This window comes from Rhipicephalus microplus, chromosome 6 (assembly GCF_043290135.1).
Source record: "Rhipicephalus microplus isolate Deutch F79 chromosome 6, USDA_Rmic, whole genome shotgun sequence".
In the NCBI taxonomy this organism is placed as follows: domain Eukaryota; kingdom Metazoa; phylum Arthropoda; class Arachnida; order Ixodida; family Ixodidae; genus Rhipicephalus; species Rhipicephalus microplus.
Window position 1 is genome coordinate 132,995,335 of NC_134705.1, and position 24,299 is coordinate 133,019,633.

The 24,299-nt window shown below is 44.9% G+C and overlaps 1 protein-coding gene across 3 annotated transcripts in view; it reads left to right on the top strand.

Annotated features, from left to right (window-relative positions):
- LOC142765516 (striatin-3-like) overlaps positions 1–24,299 on the top strand; it is a 107,113-nt gene that overhangs the window by 62,475 nt on the left and 20,339 nt on the right. Inside the window, exons 3-10 of one of the 3 annotated variants that reach the window (XM_075866625.1) lie at positions 1,322–1,404; positions 2,360–2,438; positions 6,299–6,508; positions 8,617–8,745; positions 10,397–10,472; positions 10,830–10,959; positions 12,888–13,037; positions 16,579–16,920. In XM_075866625.1, coding sequence (XP_075722740.1) covers positions 1,322–1,404; positions 2,360–2,438; positions 6,299–6,508; positions 8,617–8,745; positions 10,397–10,472; positions 10,830–10,959; positions 12,888–13,037; positions 16,579–16,920 — 1,199 coding nt within the window. The remainder of the gene's footprint in view (positions 1–1,321; positions 1,405–2,359; positions 2,439–6,298; positions 6,509–8,616; positions 8,746–10,396; positions 10,473–10,829; positions 10,960–12,887; positions 13,038–16,578; positions 16,921–24,299) is intronic. The other 2 variants (XM_075866626.1, XM_075866627.1) reach the window with 2 other exon arrangements.

Consider the following 24,299-nt stretch of genomic DNA (forward strand, 5'->3'; position numbering starts at 1 on the left):
ATGAGAAACGAAAAGGTCCACCATGGGTGTGCCCCTTCCTAGTTACTATTGCACCTCTCTTTTTTTTTTAGCATTACCTTTTACAATTTTGAATATGCATAGATTGTGAATGACCTCATAAGTAAATACTTCATTTGCAAGTAGTATAATGTATCACTCTTAATAACAGTGTACTTGCGTAACTTTACCGTATATACCGTATCTATTGTTGTTGTAAAGCTTCTCCGTTTTTGCACGAAAATTTTTGGCATCATTCTGTGTCACTATAAAAGTATTTTACATAAATTGCAAACAGCGTGCTCAGTGCGATCATTATAAATTTTGATCTTCTATTTCTATCAATCTCGTGGCACATTCTCGGTTCTTTTTTAACTCATCTCGTGCTGACTGCAAAGTGGTTGCCCAGTGATTACAATCTGTCTTCGCTAACGGGGTCCTTCGAGCTTAGACCCGGAAGTTAGGAGTCGAGCAGCCTTACTGTTTGGCTTCCCTACGATTGTCCTTTTCTACTTTTCCTTTCTTTCTTCATTTTTTGTTCTTCCCTGCAGTTGTCCTCCAAAATTGGGTCATACAAGTACAAAAATGGGCTTGGGTTGGAACGAGATTGGCCATTAACTGCTACACCACCAGGCTGCTTGCTCTCGGCTTCCGGTCTTAGCGGGAAAAGGAGCGTGCCACAGTGTGCGAAGATTATGAGATCTGAGGGCGCACCCTTTGCGCCTGCATGCAGATGCAGTGTCAGGATTTTAGCTGTTCATTTTTCAGTAGCCACGTTGGATGTTTTTCAATTCTTTTTACCATAGCCCACACAAATTAAATTAAATGTTTACAATATGGGCAAAAGGCAGGTAATCTCCCAAGGTGCACCTAGCAAAGACAGATAGCATTTGTCTCTCTCTCTCTTAAAGTTGTTCACTGACAGCACAAATTCACAATGGCTCATTTGCTGTGCTTTGCACTGTGTCATGGGATTTCTGTAACCTGCCACAGTGATGGTTATGGTGCTCGACTGCTGACCCAAAGGTTGCGGGACTAAATCCCGGCTGTGTCGGCCACATTTTTACAGGGCAAAAGTGCTTGAAGCTGATGTACTTGGATTAGGGAGCATCTCAAAGAACTTCAAGTGATAGAAATTTTTTGGCGACCTTCACTTTAGTGTCCCTTATTGTATCCTGGTGTTGGGACGTTAAATCTTCGACAATTATTATTAGGACTTCGTTGCTTCCCGTAGACTGCATTTGTACCAGCACTGCACTCTACACAGTTGCGTGCATATGCAAGTGTACTCTAATGCACAACTGGCGATGGTCTTGATCTGCAGGATCAAGTCTCACAAGCTGAAGTACGACACGGATCCAAACCCCGCAGAGTTGAAGGCGCCTGTCTTCGACGATGTCAACAAAGGTAATGGGCACTTGCACGCTGCGCAATCTCCTAGGTTGAGCTCATTTTAAATTCTTATCTCGAGACTCACCGCATAGAATATCTTTGCCTTGCCTTTTGCTAATTTCGAGCAGACAGACAGTCCATTAGCTCTGGTGCGCTAAAGGACTGCTGCCTAAGGTCATCACTAGTACATTGGGCGTGATTGTCTTTAAAAAATGAACACTCGACCTTTGCCTTAAAATGTGGAACATGAAAATATTAACCGGACGTGTTCGAATCTGTTGGGATGGGGCATATGTCAATGTGCAGGCGTATCAAGGTACAGCCAGGAATGAGACAAAATACGACCAGCCAGCTCGTGACTAGAGTAAAGACTGACCTCTTATTTACATTGCAGTGATGTAACGGGAGGGTAGATAGCGCCACCAGGAAGCTGGTCGCTTAGGTGCACTTGCACTGACCACGATATCTTCCCCTTATATTAGCCCCACATATTTTCTTAATTCAAGTTGGAGAGGTAGTAGAACTCGACACCTGTACCGAGTTGTAAAACCAGGTCTGGGTGGTATTTGGATGTAGCACTAACCACGACAGCATCTTCTTGAAAAAATACGGGTTGGTAGGAGCATCTTAACCTAACTTGCACAAAACTGTTTCCACTGCTCGTGGATGCCGCTGGGGAGAAAGCGCTGGAGAAAAGTCTTGCTCACTAGGAACTTTTTTTATTGAGCTTGAACCAGGTACCCACCGTGACATTTCGGAAGTGTGCTCATTTCGCACATGGGAGGTCTGGCTTAAATTCTTATCAGAGTTCAAATTTATTACCTGTCTCCCTTGCCCAGCCCCTTTTTTTTCAGTTCATTTGCTTAGAGTGAATGCTCGCGGTCTTAAGTTGCTTTTGTTCTTGGCATCCACCATAATTTTTTGCATAAGGACACAGGCAATAGACTCGACTGATCATTTCCGTTTGCAGAGGAGCCCATGGACGGCGAGTTGTTCATCACGAGCAACAGCAACGTGTCGTGGAGGCAAGGACGCCAACTTTTAAGACAGTGAGTGTCACTTGTGATCGGTGTGGTTTTTGTGGTGTGGTACATTTGGAGCCACATAAAAAGACAAACAGCACTAACACACGGACATGGGCACAGCACATAACATTGGACACTTACTGCCAACAAGGCTTTTTTTTTTTTTGTGTGAGGGCACAGATATGTATAGGGGGGTATTGTCTAAGGGATTCATTTTCAATACCATGCAGTTTTGATAAATAAAAAAAAATATACGTACATCATTAAGACTGTTGCAAAGAATAAGGAGTGGGGTAATAACACGCTTTGAGCCTCTGCACATTTTGGTAAATGTTTAGAAAAATTTCCCAGACACGATAGCTTTACTACATGCACACAACCTTGGCTTCGTAGAGCAGATGTGAGCACAGTGAGTAGACAAGTTGAGATGTATTCTTGTTGGTGAGCTCGCTTTCAAGGATGTTTAAATCACATTTAGAGCATTGCTTGCATCATTTCGAACGTCATTCTGTATTTGCTTTTGGTGGGAAGAAACATTGCTTCCATGGGGATTACAAGTTTCTTTGGCTAACACAGAAACATTTCAAAGGCTGTGCTTTTGCGAAGGCATGACCGGGAAGCAGTTTAGACCTGAGCAGTTCATACACTGCTGTAACGCCACCTTTCTGGTGAGAAAAGAAAAAAAGTGATAGAAATTTGAAAAAAGACCTGTACGGTGATGCACACTTATTGTAGCAGCTTTTACATTCAAAACCAGTTGTCGAGGTTAACGTGCAGATGGTTGAAGAAAGTTCAAGAGCTTCTTTGAAAGTCTCTCATTAGGTTGCTTTTGCGTTTTGGGAAGCTGGCCATTGGCATCACTGTTACTTTGTGGTGTTGCTGGAGACGGAACTCTTCCATTCTTTTGTTTAAATAGAGATTGTGAGGGGTTCTTCAAAGTAGTTGCAGCAAATATGAACACCAAAGATCAGCTTTTCATTGGACACACAAGCAAACACACTCTAGGTTCTCAGCGTCTCTCATAATCATATAGTGGTTTTGGGACGTTAAACCCCACATATCAATCAAATCAACTCTAGGTTCTCAACAATCCATGTTCAGTCTAATCAGCAGCATTTACCAACTCACAATCTTTCAGTCAGTTTCAGTTCATGAACACTGCTGTTCTTTTGTACGTATATTGTATGCAAGGTATATATATTTCTTTAAGACACTAAAATAAAGTAAAATTCTTGAGCTATTTATGTGAAAACTAGTTGATTGGGCCTCAAGAAATTGAAACGTACTCTATGGTACTGGCATTAAACAGTGGTTCAACAAGTGTGTGTGCGTTTTTTGTTTGTGACCAAGCTAATTGGAATGCATAAAGCGGGTTGCCCAGTGATTACAATCTGCCTTCGCTAGCGGGGTCCTTCGATCCTTGACCTGAGGGTTTGGAGCCAGTAGCCTTGCTATTCGGTTTCCCTACAATTTCCTTGCTTTACTTTTTTTTTCTCCTCTTTTCTCTTTTTTTTCCTTCCCCACATTCTCTAAAATTTGGTAGTACTACTACAAAAATGGGCTTGGGTGAGAACAAGATTCGCCGTTAACAGCTGTCGTAAGGTTTCTTGGTCTCAACCCTCGGTCCTGGCGGGAAAAGGAACGTGCCGCTGTGCGCGAAGATTATGAGATCTGAGGGCGCCCCTTTGTGCTCGCATGCAAAACGCTAGTTTTTTTTTGCCAGTCATATGGCTGTGCAAGAATGTGCGCTTGTTAGAAAATCGACACGTGGCCCCAACTGATGCTCTGAACCAAAGAGAGCGCTATTTCATTGCGGCTGGTTCACTCGTGACTGAAAAGTGGCGAGAGTTCTATGTAGGAACAGCACGCTATCCATCTAAATTTGGTTTAGAAAGCGTGAATGTGCTGGTTCTGGCTACATTTGTTTGACCACTGTTAATTGCTTGAAGCCATTGCAGTTTTCATTTACTTTAGCACAGTTTTTTTTGGCAGTGCTGTGGAAGCTACAGAACTAAAATGCACATGTGCTGGTGGAATAAGAATTGGGACCTAGCCTTATTTGTAATTATCTGATTTTTTGCAGAAATTTTTTTATGAGATCAAAACAGTTTCGAAAAGTTGCAAATATTATTGCTCACTTTGGAAGGATTTTAGTTCCCACTTCTTAGGACCACGTTTTCTGCTTGCCTGCTTTCCAAAGCAAGCATGGCATCACCGACATGTGTTGGTCCGTGTGTGGCTGCAGGCTCGGTCTTTAGTTGTACAAGAAAGATGTACTGCACAAATTGTGGCTCTGAAATATACAGTAAAGGCTAGTTAACTTGGATTTCTTGATGAACATGCGAGTACAGTTCTTATTTTGCATAACAGTGTAAAAGCCGCAATTTTCGTCATCCTGCGATTTGGTTCTCATTGCGACCATGCCACCAGACTTCCTTGTCTAATGGCAAATTCCACTGGTAGATTTGAAGTGGCCGCTGAAATCCTGGAGCAAGCACTCGGATTGCGCCAAGCCAGATGTGTGAGTGGAACACGTGAATGCCCCACCCCTAGGTGGCGCCGGAAGTTGTTTACACATACGTCACCAAACCAGTCCTGAAAACTTCGACATGGCCGATTATCTTCAGTCGAGACTTCCGCAGCGCACACGGCGGGAAAGCACGTGCGGCTCGTCCTCGCTGCTGCTACTGGTGCTCTCACTGTTGCTCAAAGCGAGAAGCAAACCAACAGCATCAAACAATGTCATTTTAGTAGTGTAAACTCGTGCAGTGGGTACTGCCTTGGGGGAAAAAAAACAATGCTCAAGGCAGTCGCAGGCAACAGCTAGGTCCGATTCTGCAAAAATGACGGCAATGCATTCTCGGAGTTGCGGCGAAATTCGTCTCTGCAAGACGGAGCACGCAGAACGCTCCGTCACGGAGTTGCTTCTAATCTGCCGGTGGAACATGCGAACTTGCTCTGAATCTACCAGCAGAATGCAGATTCTCAGCCACGGAGCAAGAAAACTTGCTCCCGCTCGACGAGTGGAATTCGCCATAAATATTGTGAGACGTCCTCTGTGCCTCATCCTTATTATGTACTTGCCACGACCACCACGCGCACGCGAGTAGTTGTTTCGCAGGTAAAAGGGCCTGCAACTGATTGTTTGTTCATCACTGTAGCAAATGAGTGTTGTGCCAGTGCACCATCACAGCTGAAAGCTTTTCATCTTCAACAGTGTCTGCCATGTTTGAGTTTTGTGACATTGCGCACATATTGATAAACGAAACTGCCGAGTGCAAGATTCGCTTGTGGACGAAGCCATGGTCACCAATTGTTCAAATTGGCGATGCATACTGTTGCCTCAGGTCTGTTGGTTGCGGTCGCTATTTTCGCTCTTTTGCTTCTCACATTTACAGTGCTTTGTATGGGCAGGCTTTGAGAATGATATGAATGAATTTGGTTGCGGTCGAATGTGGCCAAATTACAAGAGTTTGATGCCATGCACATGGTGGCCATGACCAAGGATCATATCTCCCAAGTCTGATCTTCAAAATTAATGTGGGTCGAATCAATGAGCGTTTGCTGTGCACTGTGCAATTGAAATTTTTGTCCCATTTACATTTCTTATGTATATATTTTCTTAAATGGGTCACCACTTTGAGGAAGCAAAACTGCAACCAGAGCTGAAATCAGTTGCTGTGCTTCTTGTGGAGTGATCAGCTTGTGTGGAAGGCCCGCCTCTGTGGCCGTTGATCCTCTGCCAGGACGAGCTGTCCCAGAGTATATAGTAAAATCATGAACTACTGGAATGCGGGGGTGTACAGGGGTGGAGGGGGCTACTAGTTCATTTGCTTGTGGTACAGTTGCCACCGTAGACTGAACTTGTGCATGTTCCTCGGCAGGTACCTGCAAGAGATAGGCTACACGGACACCATCCTGGACGTGCGGTCGGCGCGGGTTCGGACACTTCTGGGGCTGGGACCTGCGACCAACGCCGGCTCTGGGAATGCGCCCGAGGACAAGGCCGCCCACCCGACCGTCAACGGTGGAAGCGCCGGTGGAACGGCCCCCGGGGAACCCATCAAGCAGCGGGCCTCGGATACGCAGAGGAGGTGCGCCCAACTGCCTCTGTCGTGGCTTTTAGTGTTGCTGTTGCATATTTGTTTGAGGGACATTTTGTACAGTCAAACCCCTTTGAAAGACACTGATGTAAGAGACAAATGGGAGTAAGAGATACCGGAATCCCTAGTTTAAAGTAGTGGTTTTTAGAAAAATGTATATGTTGTACTTTGCTTCTTAGACACACATCCTACAAATGAGAATTGCTGGCAATGAGAAGAATTGCTGGCAGATGCACGTCTATCGTACCTGCCAAGTCTTCCGATTTTCTATGCATGAATTTTGACCGCACCTACGATTTTACGAATCTTGCTGAAATTTTTTCATAAAATATTTCATTTCCGATAAAAAAAATAAATTAGTAAAAGAGTGTGGCCTCCTATGGCGCATTGCCGTACCTAGTTGCGGAGGCTACAAAAACAGCGTTGTGCGATAGTCCGCCACCAAGAGAAAACAATATGTATTGGTGTTGTCATCATCGCATACCGGCCAAGTCTCCTGCATTGTCCAGGAGACTCCCGGATTTCGACTGTTTCTTCCAATAGTACGGTTGCCATGAAAATCTCCCGGAAATGGAAATTTATGTGCGAGAGCTGATCGCATTGACAAAAATGCAGGTCAGTCCGTTCCAGGCTTTTTGCGAGCCTATCGCATTTTATTATAAATGAATTTAAGAGGTGTTAATCGCAAAATCTCAGTGATGCAAAACCGCGGCAGATACGAATTCGTGGAATTCCCCAGCTAAATTCATGTGTCCCATGGGCCGAAATTTGAATGTTCTGAACACTTTTTTTTAATGTGGGGCATGTGATATGAACTTTAGTGTGAAACCGTCGAACGAAGACTGGTTAAGAGCAGCGTGCTCGAAGCTTTGGAAGTACGCGGGCGATCAGCCCACGCACAGTCTTCTACAGTGCGTGTGGTTGTCGTCGCCACAACCGCTGGGGACGAAACAGTGGTCATTCTACATGATCATGTATGGCGACGACGTTACTGATAGAATTTGGAAAGTGTGCGCGTGGCCAACGCTCGACCAGTCAGCAGCGCTGCTTTCCGTAAGCTCTGTGGACAGAACCGCGGTAGTTGGGATCATAGATAGCAAAAAACGTCTTCGTTTTGAAGGCATGTGGATTGAAAACAAAACTACAGTTTGTCGCAACCGCTGCCTATAAAATTCTGGTCGAGGCCATGCGATAGCGGTCTATGAGCTCCGAGGGCACGTGGCTGACGCAGCGGTAAATTAAAGGCGGTAAAGACTTTTATAAAGAGTGCTAGAAGCGTTTTGGTGTTCCTGTCCAAAAGTTGAATAACGATAAAAGTTAATGGTATTCGGCTGCGAAATTTTGTAAATAGGTGTGCAATGATGTTGGGAACGCAAGAAGGTCCACGAAAACTTATTTTTTTTTTTTTTGCCGATTTTTGGTCGCAGAGTGCCGCGCTCCCCATAAAAGAGTACCCTCCCTTCTCTGCTCGAGGGTTTTACGAATTTCTCTTTTGCCAGTTTGGCAGGTATGATGTCTATTAATAAGGGGTTCAACTGTACACGGTTTCGCCTATTTCTGCCATTAACGCTGTGGTATTTTAACTGTCTAATGTACCGGGATTCAACAACATTTTGTCTGCATGAGTTGCCTCCCATATGATTGGTTTTGTATTTCAACCCTGCACCCTTTTTTATCTCTCAGTAAAGGAAACTCCTGTTGAACGAAGCACATGTTGCTGGTCCTTTCCGGTTTCCACTGTATTACCATTATGACATCACATTTGCACAGTCTTGCAATGCAGTCACTGCATGAAACAACACGATGGCGCGTTTCTTTGTACTGTTTTGCCACGGATGTGGTGTACGAATAACACGTAGGACGTGCGATTCAAGCATTTAGTTCATGAATTCATGTGCATCTCTTGGCTGTCATTAAATTACTGACACAGTACACAAGTGTACAACGCATTGACTCGTTTTTTAGTGCGGCACTATTGCCAGCTGGTCTGAGCCTCGCAGTAAATGCTTTCTCTGTGACCGCATATGATCAAATAAGGGTTGTGCTCTGTCTAAACACTTGTATAATTGCACTCCGTTCCTCTCTTTTTTTTTTACCAGGGTACCAGGCAAGAAGATAGTCAATGTGGCTGAGAACGCGCTACTCGACACGGAAGCCTCGGTCTTGGCGACGTTCGACTTTCTGGCCACAGAAAACGTGGACATGGAGGACGACGAAGACAATTTTAGGTGAGCTGGCGGCTGCACCATACGACAGAGGCGAAATCTCCAGAGGTGGAAGTTTTTGAAGACCAAAGGACACGCTGCATTTTTTTTGTGTGTGTATGGACCTTCAAGTGTAGTCAACTGCAGTTTTTTTTTTACTTTTCTTCTATTTTGATTATTTTAATATTTTAATAGGTGGACCCTTGAAAACAAGTGTCGCATAGCCTCGAATTGGCGCTGTCGTGCGTCGATTTGTTGGCAGCCATAGCAGACACGCATTGCAAAGACACGATGCACTTGCATGTTGCGCATTCGGACGTTTCCCTAGCAGCACCATGGTAGGAATGAAATATGCACGAGACTCTGGCGACGAGGTTTGTTAGCTGGTCCACAACACCATCCTTGTCGTAATCTGTGGTAGTTGTCTGGCATTGCCCTATTTTATGTATCTTTTTTTTATTTCATTCCACACGCAATAAAGAAGTTTTGCTGATCGCTGGAGGCAGTGTTTTGTTTTGAAGCTAGCAGGTTGAAGAGGGCACTTTAGTCCTTCAAAACCTTAGCAGTCTTTGAAAGAAGCTCACATTACAGAAAGGCTGCCCTTAGAGCTTTTTGAGTACTCTTGCTGAAACGTGTAGTCTGGATACAAGTTACACCTTGGGCTTTCAGGCCTTTTTATAGCTCAATGCTGTGCGAAAAGGGGTCACAAAAAATCTGCTTCATTGGTTTGGACACGGACACTCTCCCCCCTCTGGCTGCAAAGCTGCTGTATAGTCGGTGTGAAGTTCTGGGAGAAATTCACTTTGATGCTTAGCCATGTTCCTGTATGTAGCAATTTATGAAGCTCTTAGGGATTCCATGGCATGGTTGTCTTTATGCAGAAGTCGAAAACTGAAAAGTGCAAGAGTGTAGTCTCACAATCGTTAAGTTTTATAGCTCGGCAGGCTTTAGGTTCTTTAGAATCTGGCGACTAATTATTGGCTCGAGGCTTCTCTACCATTAAAAATTATGGCTGTGCGCACAGCATAGTGTTCTTCGCTACAGTTGTGCACCAGGTCAGGATGACAGAAGGCCAAGTTAGTTCATGTTATTAGACGGTGGGCATGCAAACACATACACGAACGAGAAGTTATGACACCACAAAGTCCGAGTAACAACTGAACAAACGCAGTGGTGGAAAGGAAAGTAAGCACAAATACTTTTCTGTGCATGTCCAGGCAAGAGGGGACATCAATCAACGTGGCATGTGTGGGGATATGCATGAAAAAGAACTATTCAGTCACTTGATTTCTGAAGGGAGCGAATGCCCTAAAGTATCTTTCTTCACACGTGTCTGAGACAAGTGACGACGGTTGCAAGTTGAAATACTGGTCTGCAGTTTTTCTTGCAACTCCTTCTGAGCTCAAGGCATTCATTAATTTTGCCTCCCGCGATTAAAATGATACATATATTGCCAGCACCAGCTGCAGCTTCTGTGCTTGCAGATTCGCAACATAGGTTGAAGAAGCAAGCAGCCCGTTTTACTGCATTCGACCTTTCAGTGAAGTCTGGGCAGTGAAACTTTTTTGCAGGCCAGTTGGTTCCCATTGAATTATGGACCTGTCTGCATGTGTGCAAACATGTGCGCTTGAGGGAAGCCTTTGATGGCGCTCTTGTTGCCCCCGATGTCGTGCAGTGACGAGATGGAAGATGCGGTGTCTGCGGACGACGAGGCGGAGGAGCGGATGGACAACAGGCGAATAAAATCAAAGGTGCGTCCTGGTTGCATTCTGGTGAAATGAACGAACTCTTAACCCTTCAGCTATACAGTTTAACCCTTGAAGCGATGCACTGATACAGCAGACAGCTAGGTGAGAGGGACACCAGTGTGCCTGCATCAGAGTAGGGGTTGATCAGAAGATGAGTTGGCGAACTGTGGTATCGCTGTGTTGCTTTTTCTTAGCGTTTTGCTAGTTGACAGTGATAGTGCAGATGAGAGGTGTTCAGAATGTCTAGAAGAATCGCGGTCTCGCTGTTGAGTTTCATCCTTAAGAAGAGATTTATTTATAGAGTTTATTCCTTAAACGATACGATTGTAGCTGAAACATCTCTCGTCTCTCTCTGCCCAGGTTCTAGGATCTGGGGACGAGCTAGGGGAAGCGGACACGGAAAACGTGCTAACGGAATTTGACTTCCTGGGGCCCGACTCCACGGAAGGCCGGGAAGGTGGCCGCAATCAGGGCGATGGTTCCGAGTGGGGTGAGATGGCTTGATGCCTTACTTGATCCTCAATATCTTTTCCGCTGCTGCGCTCGTACAGTCATTGTGATTGAGTGCAGTTTGTCTGCCGTGTCGGTAAGTGTTAGGATCATGGGGATCACCGTATTTGTTTGAAGAATTGAGTAGCAACTTTGTAAATTTTCGACTCTTTCTCTAGTGCTGACGAGTATCCTTTGTCACAATCCTTTAGTATGTTTTTATGCGTACACTCAGACCTATCTATAACAAAGTTGCATCTTACACAAAAATGACTTCGTTATATCTGAAAATTCGTTATGAAGATTTATTTCTAACACAATATAGCAAGACTATTCTTCCTTTACTTCGTTATAACTGATTTTATTAGATCTGGGTTCGTTGTATTGAGGTGTTTTGAAGTGTATTAAGTTCTATGCACTACTGCAAATGGTAAGGCTGAGCAGGAGTGTGTGTACATCCATTAGTTTTGTAACGGGAACAGATTTACTTTGTGGATTGAGCACAGTCGTGTAGTATCTATTGAGGATCATGAAGTGAACACGAGTGGATTTTTGTTGTGTTTTCTGTATTGTGGGCTGTGTGAGGCAGTTTTGGATTGATAGTGCTTCACAATAGGGGCATATTATTTACCAGTGGACCAAACTATATTATGTTGCATTGTAATTGTGACATTTCCGTGTAATGTTGTTGTCAACCACTCCAAATGTATGCTACACGTCATTAGTGGATTCGGGTCAGTACATGCTTCATAACGTGTCACTTGGTTATTGCTGGGCTATGTACTGGGGGCATAGTTTGTTGGGGTCATTGGTACCTGCACTGTTTAGCGCAGGGTTTAGTTTAACTTTGCATATAGAAAAGTGTTACATAATGAAGTCGCTGGGCAGTACCAACATATTCAGTGAGGATTTCAGTGTAGTAAAACATATGCGACGCACAGGCAGGGCCTGTAGCGAAAGATCAGCCATATGCAAGCATCACCTAAATGCACTTGTGTCACTTTTTTAGAGACTTCTGCCTGATATTGTAGCAGGCCGGGCAATGAAGAAACGGATGATGAAAGTGATGGCGAAAGCATTAAGTGCAAACTGTTTACACCTGTGGCATTAATATAACTTTGTGCAGAGCTATATTAGATGGGCCAGTGTAGCTTCGATGGACCTGAACTAAGCTTTTCGTTGATGCTCGGTATTGCTTGGCACATTTTTAGAAAAATGAACATGTCTCAGTTACTTTATCGGCAAATTCTAGTGGCTGTAAGATATGGAGGTATGCAACTTGGGAACAAATGCAAAATTTGAGGGAATGGGCCATATCTTCACAGGTTAGATAGTGTAGGACCGACTAGAAAAAATCATACTTTGGGGTTAGTAATAAACTTTTTTGCCTGTGTCGACCTTTGAGGAATGTTAGCCTAGTGAGTCCACTGCCCCGTGAATACTCAAGAAGGGGCACCCTCTGGACTGGACAAGTCTAATCTATTACTTTGTCGTGGGGCTTATGAAATCGTGATATTGGACATTGGGGGTGTTCTAATACTGCCTATAATATGTTGAAAGCTTAAAAGGCAGCTCCGAGCTTTACGTACAGCTATAAAATGCACCTGGAATGCTTTACCTGAGGTCATTTGGCATTGGTAGAAAAATCTTGGGAAATGCATGTCTGAGTAGAAAGTTATGATGCACTGGTGCAGTTTTGTCAGATTACCACGCATGAAAAATTAACTGTCATGGCCATTCCGCCTGGATCCAAAAGTGAAGATGTGAGATGTAATCAAATTGCGACAGCAGTTTAAAACAGGTTAGGATGACTGCTGTCTGTATTGGAAAAAAAAATTATCCTAGACCAGCCGCCCGACATCATGCGCTGGTGCGTTGCTTTGTGTGCGTGTTTTTGTGCTGTGGCCCTGATGGGAGGGGTGCCTCCAGACGGTTGTGCTGTGGACGACGACGAGGAGGATGAGGAAGAAATGGCGCAGCGGTGGGGTGCCGATCCACAGCTCATTAACCAGCTGGTCGAGGAGTACCGGCGAGAGCGCCGAGGTCGCAAGGGCACGAGCGCACCCATCTCATCCCAGAGTAAGTCGGCTCAACTCCCCTGGGCCTCCGCCACGTGTCGCCGTTGGCAGTCCTTTCCGTAACACTCGGTCTAAGTCCTCTTATCGTCTCTCGCTTCCCGATGTCCATCTCGTACCTCTCTTTCCTTCAAATTCCATGGTGTTGGCTTTGATTTGTCGGCTGCTAGTTGCCATTGTCTGCGGCCTTGTCTACTGTAATTGCGTCAGCTTCTTCTAGGATTTTCTAGGACTCCTTCTTCTTTGTCTTTTGTCCTCAACTTTGATCTTCTTTTGTTCCAAGATTTCCTCTACCGGCATCAGTAAAATTTTCACCAATTTATACAAGATGGGTGTACTGCACTGTATGGGCCAATCATAGTGGTTCGTTGTGATGCTAACAGTAAGTGTCCATACTTTCTGTGCATCAGCTTTTGCAAATGCCACTCCACCTTGCTATTCATTTTTTGCATTGTCATCGGAGAGCCTGAGAGGGCCCATACCAAGGTTAATGTCGCAGTAGAGTTTGTTGTTGGCACCAAGGTTTCATCAAAAGGCCTTAAAATGCGATTTGCACTCAAAATCCAAACATTCTTAAGTGTCGAGGTTGGATTTCTGAAGTGAGGAGCTCCTTCCGAAAATGTTTGTTCCGCTTCGTCTATGTGCACTTCCTTCGTTCTTCTCTCTTCAACCTCGCCTGTCCTCCCTCATCGCATCACAGGAATGTTGCTTTGCATGTATGTACTGTGGCCTCTTGCGCTTACTGGGCTGCTATGCCTCTGGATAACAGAATCTGCAATGCTTGAATGTATGCACCGATGCACTCTCATATTGCAAAACGATACCCAAACTACGCCAAGGTGATCAAGTTTCCACCATGTTTCTGTTGCATCTGCTGCCGTGCTCTTTTTGCAGTAAAGCACACGATGAGGTAGTGTTTTTATGATTGCCCAAATAGATGCTGTCCATGTATGGACAGTCGCAGACGAGAATGCATTCGTTTCAGATTGATTTAGTATTGGCATTCTTCCTTTTACATTTTGTAATGTTTTTGCCTAGTTGTGGAAGGCTGATATATTATGAATTTGAAGTGAAAGCTGGCACAGAAACTTGCCTTGGCATTGTTTGTGGTTGCCCAGAGTATATGAGCATATGGGGGAAATAATGCAGCACACCGCATAAGCTAGAAATAGCTGAAATACAAATAATTGTGTAGTATTGAAGTTAATTTTGTGTAGGCTTGTGCGAATATTCGAATGCTCAGAATGTTTGAATGAATAGTAGAGTATTCGAATTTGCTTCAATTCAAATTTATATTATTGAAAATTTCAAAGTATTCGCAATGAATGAATAGGTGTAAATTAATCCGCATGTAAGTGCTTGTAAAAGTGGTTTCACTGCAGTGTAGGTGTGCTAAGCCGTGAAAGCATCAACCCAGGGGAAATGCGCCTTGCCGTGAAGCCTTACTACACAATTAAAAAGGCCCTACAACACTTTTTGAGCATGGTCAGAAAACGCTGCCTATTGGTGGCCATTGATGATGATCGCTACCAAGAACACGTGAGCCAAACATCGTGCAGCACGTGGCCTGCAATTCACCATAAGTTCTCAGTCTGCTAAAGATTGCTCTCTTCTCCCAGAAAATAACGCCACATGCTCAAAAATCACTTATTGCAGCTGTTGTATCGGCTATAGCCTGATTTGAGCATGGCACGCTTGGTCGTTAACTGGGGCCGCCGTGGGAGGCCGCCACTTGTCCACGTGTACGTGCGCAATCGCACATTGAAAAGCCCTGTATCCGGAGAACAAAGAAAAATGCTCAAGGTCACAAGGCGCACGTGACATATTTTCTTTCCCCGCGTCATTCCTCCTTGTTTAGTTTCCAGCGCTTTTTTCGGGACGAGAGGAGAGAATGCAATTGCAACATGCTACAAATCTTTGCAACTCTGCTCGTACTGGACGGATTCTAAAAATTTTCATACCATTTCTTTAGTGAGTCTCTTCCATGGCTACTTGAAAAAGTTTTGCAGGGCATATCACCTATAAATGGGCATATCACCCTTAAATTAATTCATCATTTTTTTATTCAAGTTGTGTGAGGGTTTGCGTGTTCTATTTATAATAAATTTTAAAATCTTATGTATTTTACAAGTTGTCACTTCATTCCTACCGAAAGTCAAATCCTGCTACTACTCAAAGTACTTTCTACTTCCTTTGAACGAAAAAAGAGAAGGCATTTGCATAGAGACATTATTTCAATTTTAAAAAGATATTGGGCAGGTTAGTTAGGTCTTGATAAATATGCCCATTTTTCCTTATTTGTCATATATACCATTTGAATTCGATTCGAAATTATTGAATGAAAATCGCTATTCACTTCGAACCTAAATTTCATTATTCGCACAAGCCTAATTTTGTCGGCCACATCAACCTGTCAGCGTTAAATAAGCTGCTGCTGTGGAACCTTGATCTAGTGTGCACTAGATTTACACTGCTGCACGTTTTGTTGCTCTGATGCACCAATTAATTGCTTATCTACTGCACCAATTTCAGTCACTAGTGTTGTAGCCTCTTGTTTCTGCACTATCAGAGTTGCATATGGTTTTAGAAATACAATGAACACGTGCACATTTGCTCTAGGTGCATGCAGCTATCGCATCTCATGAGGCATTGTAAAAAAAACCAAAGCCGCTGGGGATGTAGGTTATGGTAATGTTTAGCTGCCATGGCACATTCGTGGAACCCAATGTAAAAAAAAGTTTTTTAGCATGGGGATGGTGGCGCACCTTCCAAGCAGTGTCATTGCGATGGAAGTGGTGGTCAGTTGGATGCTCAGCGGTTTTCGTGTCATGTGTGAAGTGGCTTTGGTTTTCCGACAAATCTCTTGCTGTAGTTACTGGTTTATGAAGTGTGGCTTGCTCACTATAATAATGTGTAGGTGACTGTAGTAGTGCTTAAGGGATACCTGCGCTTGCCATGCCTGTTAAATAGCACTTGCATTTTGCCAGCTGCAAGGAGTGATTGCCCTGCATGCTTGATGTTGAGTACACCTAGATGGGCCCACATAGCACTTATCAGGAGATCGCTGCATAGCCTTGTTGGCATTGCCTTTTTGGTACAGCAATGTGGCTATTTTGGAACTTTCTTTATTCATGTTATCTACTTTTATTTTTTTAGACTGTTAGATCCAGAGGAAAAACATTCTGCCACACTAGGGAGGTGCAATTGAGATGGTTCTTGTTTGTCTGCTAGGCCCGCTCTGCTTGTAGCAGGGGACAACACTCTTGCAAAGCTTGTTCTGGCTGGCATACAAGGCCACACATCTCAATTGCTTGCTCTGTTGCAGCCGAATGTTGCATGTACTTTTCACGACATGTGCGACTTATCACAGAAGGCATTTTATTGTTTAGTGTGCACTGCATGGTATAGTTTGAATGCTTCTCTCTTCTTTTGGGTGTGCCCATTTTTGGTGGGAGAGAAGACAGCCTGCATGACCTTGTGCTTCTTGCATGTTTTTTTCTTTCTCCTCCTTGCACTCCTTTCCCTCCTTGCCACTGCCACCCTAGGACCCAAGCGGTCTGCCTTGCAAGCGATGCTGGCTTCGCTGTCGACACCCGGCACGGCCGCCGCTTCTTCCAACGAGGGCGGGCAGGGGGGCAACCCCCCCTTTGCCTTTGTGACGAACCCGCTGCCTCGCATCCCGGCTTTTTCGGCCCCCTCGGCCCCGCCTCCTGCGGTGCCGTCCTCCTCGGCCTCCCAGAACCTGTCCTCCACCTCCCCTTCGTCCACGACCTTCGGTATGGCGGCGTCGGGCGACATTGTCGTGAACGGACAGTTGGGGGGTCGGCAGCCCATCGCTGCGCGCATCGCCAGTTACAGCGCCTTTTTGGAAGAGGCCGACAACGCCGGTAGGTCTCGCTGGGTCTTCAACAGCATGGAGGAAAGAAAAAAAAAATATCTAGGAGGGAGCAAGCCAGCTTCCTTTGATGCAGCCCTGACCAGTGTTGCGGTGTTTGTTGGTTGGAATTGGGACGCCACTGCCAAATTATTTCCCCAAATTGAGTAGAGGGAACTCTGGCGCTGCAATCATTTAGCCACCATGGGAATGATGGGTAGTGCACAAGTTTGCCCAGTTTTCGCGCTTGCGAGCTTCGAATGCACTTATGGCTTTGTTTATTGCCGTGTTTTGGTTTTGTTTCGAACAAAAGAACGACGGTTGTGAACTTTGTGACGCGATTTGAATTGGTGAGGCTAAAAAGTTGATGTGATTATGTGCAACTGCTGATCGTCGTCTCGTGACGAAGTGGCTCCAAGCCATGCGAAGCCAAACGAAGCCAAAAGAATGATCAGACAAATCCGTGTATCATTCCCATGCTGGCCGAAGCGCTGTGCCTTGCAGCTCTCGTAGACACTAGTGTGAGAGTTTCCTCTAGTGTATTCACAGGAAATTCTCTTGCTACAACAGACATAGCCAAAGCGATGCGAGAAATGGTAGCGCTTGCTTATCACATGACGAAGGCCAGTTTCTCCCTTGAATTTTCGATGACTAGGCTTCAAGGTTGCCGCGTGACACTCCCGCCCATATTTTTCCTTCATTCTCCCCAACAGCCTCCTCTGGTGGGAGTGGTATATGAAAACTTTTTAACAGTGGCTTATTGAAGTTCTTCCAGTTGGAAGAAATGGTGTTGTGAATAATGCTGTGCGAGATGCAATTTCTTCAAGGGGAGATGTGGGTCAAAGCTTCAATTTTTGAGAAAGTCAATTTTGTATTTTGTTGCGTTTTGTATTCCTTCAAGCCTTATTCTTAATATGTTAAAAAATAAAAGTTGAGAATCAACTAGAAGTTATCGAAAAATACCAATAAAGCACTCGCGGTAGCTCGCAAAAGTGCGAAAATTACCCGATTGCACGCACGCGGCACTCCGTTCTGTGGCATCGCCGGCTCTTGAAATTTCGCGGGTATGTAGGCCTAACCCTCCCTTCCAAAAGCCCACTTCGGCAGTGTGGCATCCTCGCTTAAAATACAACAACAACAAAAAATTCTTTCCCCACTGCATTCCAACGTGGCAAGTCTGTCTTTTAAGTCACGTTACACGATTCGAGCACCGCCATTGGTTGCGAGCATTCGGACGCGCATCCGAGCGCTCTTTCTTCGTTTTCTTGTTTTTACAGAGACGAGACGGCAAAAACAACCGCCTGAGTTGCTTTTTCTCCGCCATGGGGCCGATGCATGCCGACGAAAAACGTGACTGTTGTTCACGTAAGTTGAGCACCAGTGTTCAAGGGAAGGCGCACCAAAGGCAAGCGGAGAGGTTCGTCTGCTGCTAGGCCTAGCCCCGGCAACGACGAAGCACCTGATTTGGATTATCCTACCTTCATCCATAGCGTCAATGACTTCGTCAGTGCTTCCGAAAGAGAAATTAAGATGTTCAACGACAAAAGCGAGCGTCAACGTGACAGCGGTAGCACATTTATTTGCGAGATTGACTTGATGCGGAACCTCGTCAGCGGTGCAGTATGCCCTAACTGCTGGCGGTGTGAGCTGTCTGTTCGAGAATCGGCATATAGACGAAAAGGACTGGCATTGTTTTTAGAACTTCATTGCTGAAATGACGCATGTGCTACAACTGTCGTTTCATCAACGTACATGCCGAACCGCGTGTCTGCGCCATGCAGTGAAAGAGAGGATACATATGTCAGCGGCAGCGCACGGGATAGTTTCGCCGTGAATGTGAAGTCAGTGGTCGCAGTGCGTGCAATCGGCATCGGATGTGATTAGCTTGTGCGGTTTTGCGTGATCCTTGGCGTTACAAAACCAGTGCATCATAAGACCTTCACGGCCATTGCTAAAAAAGTGCACACAGCCGCCATGAAAGTCGCCGCTGAAAACATCACACAAGCAAGACAGCTGACTGCCGACGATGGCGAATCGTCAGATGTAGTCATGTTGGACGGAACATGGCAAAAACATGGAAAAGATTGGATTCCTGCACCACACTTTTGCAGTTCATGTTTCTTTCTGATGGGGACAGCAAAGCATATCCTGCTGTGTCAGAACTGAATCTGTATGTGAAGGTGTTCCTGTGTTAAGAGGAGGACTGCACGAATCATGTCGCCAAAACTTGGAACAGCTCTCCAAAAATTGAAGACGCCAAGAGGGCAGAAGCTGAAGGACGCAACAATTCACAAGCTGCAAGGCTATTTTCACGTGGCAATCACAAGTAACCGAGGCAGTGTTTGCAACATGTATTGTGCTGTCTGGGCATCCTACTTACTCTTGCTCAAGGGATAGTGCCGGGAGTCACTATTTTTGCCCAGACGGTGATGTGTCTTAGTGCAAGCACTAGCGAGCACAAACACTGGGTGAACCAGCACCACCCCACACTCCCATCCTGACTCCTTCCCAAGGCAAGGCAATGCTGCCAGTCCACAAAAGACTGACAGAAGAAAAGCTGCTTCAGCGTTGCATGAAAGGACAGGCACAAAACGCAGCTGAATCGATCAACACCAAAATATGGCTCTCGTGCCCAAAAACAAAATTTGGGACAAGAACCGTGGTTGAAACAACGACAGCAATCGCTGTTCTTTGGTTCAGCCGTGGGCACTCTGTGTTTGAGGAGGTGCTTCAAGAACTTGGAGTTCTCCCGTCTGAGGAATTGCTTTCTCTAAGCAAGGACACCAACAAGAGGCGCATTTTTAGCATGATGGCAAAGGTCACAGCCAAAGCAAATGTCCATCGTTACAGTACCGCAAAAAAATCCCACTTAGAGGAGGCAGCTCGCAGGGACTATGAGGGTCCAACGTATGGTGCTGGATTCTTTTAAAACTGTGAACTCTTTCCAGAGAGCCTTGGTGACATTCTCTGTGAATTTTGTGCAGATCGGTTGCAGATATAGAATTAAACATGTTTTTTAACTTTCAAACCTGTTTTTCTCAGCTCCTCATTTTTCAGCATTTTTATAGTTGTAGCACTAAAATATGTACGCTTTATGAAGTCGGATTGCAACAAAACTTGGCATGATTAATGTTTAACATGTCCTAAGTTCAAATAAGCAAATTTTAGAGGTCTACAAAGCATGAACAGCTAGATAGTTTCAAAAGCTTGTTCTTTGAGTATGGTAAAACTGAAACACGGCACTAGAATTTTTTCTAGGCCAGCACACATGTGTTACACGATGTTTCTTTGCTTTATTAAATTTCAATTCATTAAGAACATTTGCTATTTTTTAGAGCTTTCTTGTGCTTACTATTGTTGCCTAAGCTTGCGCAAAAAAGCATTGTTTTTTACAAACGCATGATCTATAAAAATAACTAAATGAGCTATCAAAAAAGTGAAAGCATATTTGAAAAGAGGAGATCAAACTCTATAAACAGTGAAAGTTTCATTGAGCTGTCACAAATATTTGTAAAAAAGGTTTTTCAAGGAGCATCTCTCCTCAAGACAGTGCATTATATACAATGTGGAAGATAATAATGCTGTGTGAGACCCAATTTTTCTTAGTGCATTATATGAAATGGGGAAGAAAAGTGTAGTACGTGTCATTCGTAAAGCTGACAGTTCCGCGACATCAACATATGCAGTTGGGAGTAACTTGCACACAAATTGTGCCACTGTGACTGTGGTTCGAAGCTTCTGGTGAGATATTGATTGCAAGTGTTTCGACACATGAACACTGACTTTGGGTCATTTGGGTGCCTAGGTGTGCGTTAAGTTGGGCACTTGGGCAACTTCTTGAGCAGTGCAACAATTTGCTCGCTTTTCTATTTTAAACACGCCATACACTTTCTTTGATTAATAACAGACCATAAACTTCTTGCTTTGTTACTTCGATGTGTAATTTTATTTTTTGCGTGTGTTGACAACATGCTAAAAATTCCAATCTATGGAGAACTATTTGCGACGCACTAACGAAAGTCTCCAGCTACAGTTTCTGGGAGAAGCAGTGTCAAGTTCACTGCATGAGTACTTAAGGGGAGACACTGGTCTGAAAAAAATTTTTTTTTTTAATTTTCAGTATTTCCAGCTGAAATTTTGATACAATATGTATTTTTCACAGCTGAAAACAAATATGCAATTAGTTTTTTGCTATCACTTTTAGATTTTTAAATATTGACTGTTACATAAACTTGCATTCTGCCCAGCCTTTTGACATCTTCCTCATAAAATATTGCTACAAATTTGATATGACAGCATTCCATGAAGGCCAGGGAGTGCAACAAAACCGTCATTTTATTTTTAGCTTCAGTGGTACCAGAGTTATGGCCTTAACGAGTATACTCATTAGAAATCAGAAACTGTTGCTTAAGTTTGTTGCTAATTAAATCACTATTGTAAATAAAAATATTACATTTTTTTTGGTTTTCGTGCACTAATCAATTCATAAGCTTTCAAATGCTGCAAGAATTATAAAAATCCGACTGCTACATCAAAAGATACTGTGGGCAATGGCTTAGGGTGTGATGAAAAATGTTGTTTTGAGAAAACGAGAAAAGAAGTTTTTGAACATGCTGAGCACTTATATTTAACAAGAAAAGGTGTGAATCGGTGTATTAACCATGTTAGAAGCCACCAAGAATGTAATCATCATTCTCCTTGGTGCGCTTTCTTTTCATGGCATGCTTGAAGTTTTCAGCATGCTCATGCTTCTTCTCCGATGCCACTAGTCGGCGCCTGTCCTTTTCTGAGCATCTTTCAGCGGCCACAACGCTCTGCTGCAGGTGCAGCTCCTTCAATATGGCGGCATCTGCTTTCCCTTTGCCAGCGTTGAACCTTGCGACAGCTTCGGCCACAGCAGCTTCAATGGTGAAAAGCGATGAGTGTTTGTTTTTGGACACGAGCGACCAGATGACGGAGTGCAGGCTCTCGTTTGGGTTCTGTGTTTTGCCTCGCTGACAACGCTCCAGCAATTTCTTGTCAGAGAGGCGCGTGTAATAAATAGGCCACAAGGCATCAACCACATACTCCGGCAGGTTGTAGCGATGATTCGGAGGAGTCTCCTGCTTGGCAACAGCCTTGTTGTACTTGCACCATGACTCTTCACCAGTTGGGCAGTGAGAGTGCTGAGGGCTTGCATCAGTAGATGCTACGTGATAAAAGGTTGCCCAGACAGCATCATTCATGGCCTCAATGCTTCCTTGGTTGCTTTGTAAAGCCCATCCATATTATGACGTGAGCTTTGTGACCAGCTCGCCTGTCAGTTTGCCCTTGCCGCCAAGGCTTAGCTTTTCTTCGGCTCTTTGTTTTTGCAGGAGGTTTCGAAGTGCTGTGCCCATGCGCTTATGCACATGGTTGACACAGTCCTCTTTTTCTATTGGCTAGAAGCCATATACCTGTGCCTCCTGCAGACTGTTGAAGGGCCGGCTGTCTCCATCACACAACATGGTTGTGTAGCGGAGCCCATGTCTCTCCAATGAGCGGCCAAATAAAATTTGTGCTGCTTCCACCTCCATTTGTCCTGGCTTACTGGAGGTATTCTTTTGGCAAGTGTGATCAGCTAGCCACTCGGTATACCTTGGGTTGTCCTCCTTCGGCCCTAGCTGGCAGCCCAAACAAAAGTTCGTTTGGACGACGAAGTCGAGCACATAACCCGTGAATAGTTCAATCATGGTCCCTACACAAATATGGGATGAGTGGCCCCTGGTAAGCCTAGTCCCATCAAAGGAAACGGCGATATTTCGAGGATTTCCATAGTTGAGTTCGGAATACATCGTCTTCACGGTGCTCGCGCAGTCGTCAATAACGCGCGTGGCATCCTTCTGCGCAGCAGGGTTCATTTTCGATTTCACATAATCCTGGTATGTCTTGGTGTGCAGGCCTCTCCGTGAAATATTTAGGGCGGAAAAAATATCGTTGAGCGTAGTTTGCCCGTTTCCTGTGCTCATTGCAGCGCGAACCGCGAGCACGATAATTTCGAAGGGGCCGTGCGCTGTGTCCCCCCCTGCTTTCGGTGATCTCCATACGGTCCTCAGTTTACCACACTCGTCACATGTGAGAACTAGTTTCGCGGCTATGCCATATTCGCGGTCTTCCTTGGAGATTCTGCCAGGCCCACCACACACACCGCACTTCATACACTGAAGAAGTTCGTTGACCAACTCTAAGCTAACGACGGTGAACGGCGTATCAGGTGTTGCGGCTCCATCCGAGTCTCGAAAAAAAAGACCGCTTGCGTTTTGTGGCAGACTTGGATGAAAGATCTTGCAGAACATCGCTCGCACGACACTCGATGGCCACTTTTTCAGCGACGGAAACCAGGGGAGTGTCGACGCGCACAGCTCTCGTGTGATCTTGGGACTCTGCTATCGCGTCCGCGATCACGGGTGCCGCGGCGGTGATAGCGCTGGCACAGCCTGCTTCTTCCGAGTTCTCAGCGGCAGAAGGTCTCGCTGGTGATAAGGTGCGGGCTCTCAAACGCCGTTTTCATCTTTTTCCGAACGCATGAGCACTCCGGAACTTCCGATGACCGCCTGCCATTGCACCGAATGCATGGCCGTTGTTAGGCCTCTACGCGAAATGGCGGCTTGCACGCCGCTGTCTAGCAGACGAATCCCTTCGCGTCCAATAGGTAACCGGGAACTGCCCCACGTGACAAAAACGCACCAATGATGTGCGAGTATTCAGTTTTTCTTTATGCGCGATAGCTGCGTTGTTGCTAGACGAAAAACGTTCTTCTGCTAAGAACAGATAATAGAAAAATGCGTCTTTAAAATGAGACCAAAATGGCCGCGCTACTTGGTGCGGTTCTCGCGCGCTGCGGCGTTGAATTCGACCGTTTTTGAGGTGGTTTCGGAAGCGAAAATGGTCATCAAACTGACTTTGTGACCCAATAACTCGACAAATACGCATTACAGGGCTATAATATTTTAGGAACAGCTTCCTTAGACCTTAATGATTATGAAAAGAAATACTTCAAAAGTTGGTTTTCCGGAAAATTTTCGTCCTCCCATACCCGTGTCTCCCCTTAAAGGATGTCCATGGCTGCGTTCTGCAGTCGTAAGCTATTTCAACAGCTGAGCTGTTAAAGTGCTCAAGGAAGGCTTGAGCAAGGGTGCCTCTAATTTCATCAGTTTTTGTTGACAGTTCAGTGATTAGAAGTGATTACATTTCTGCCTCTAACAGCATCTAATGGTGTTTGCGGCATTGTCCTAATAACATAGTGTAAATTATCACACTGGGCTAATACGAGCCTTGAAATTTTTGTTTAGTCATCCCTTTCCATGCAAGAAAAGATGGGCCTCCCATCTTTGAGGCAGTATCCATGTTGTACCACATGGTGACAGCCATGAC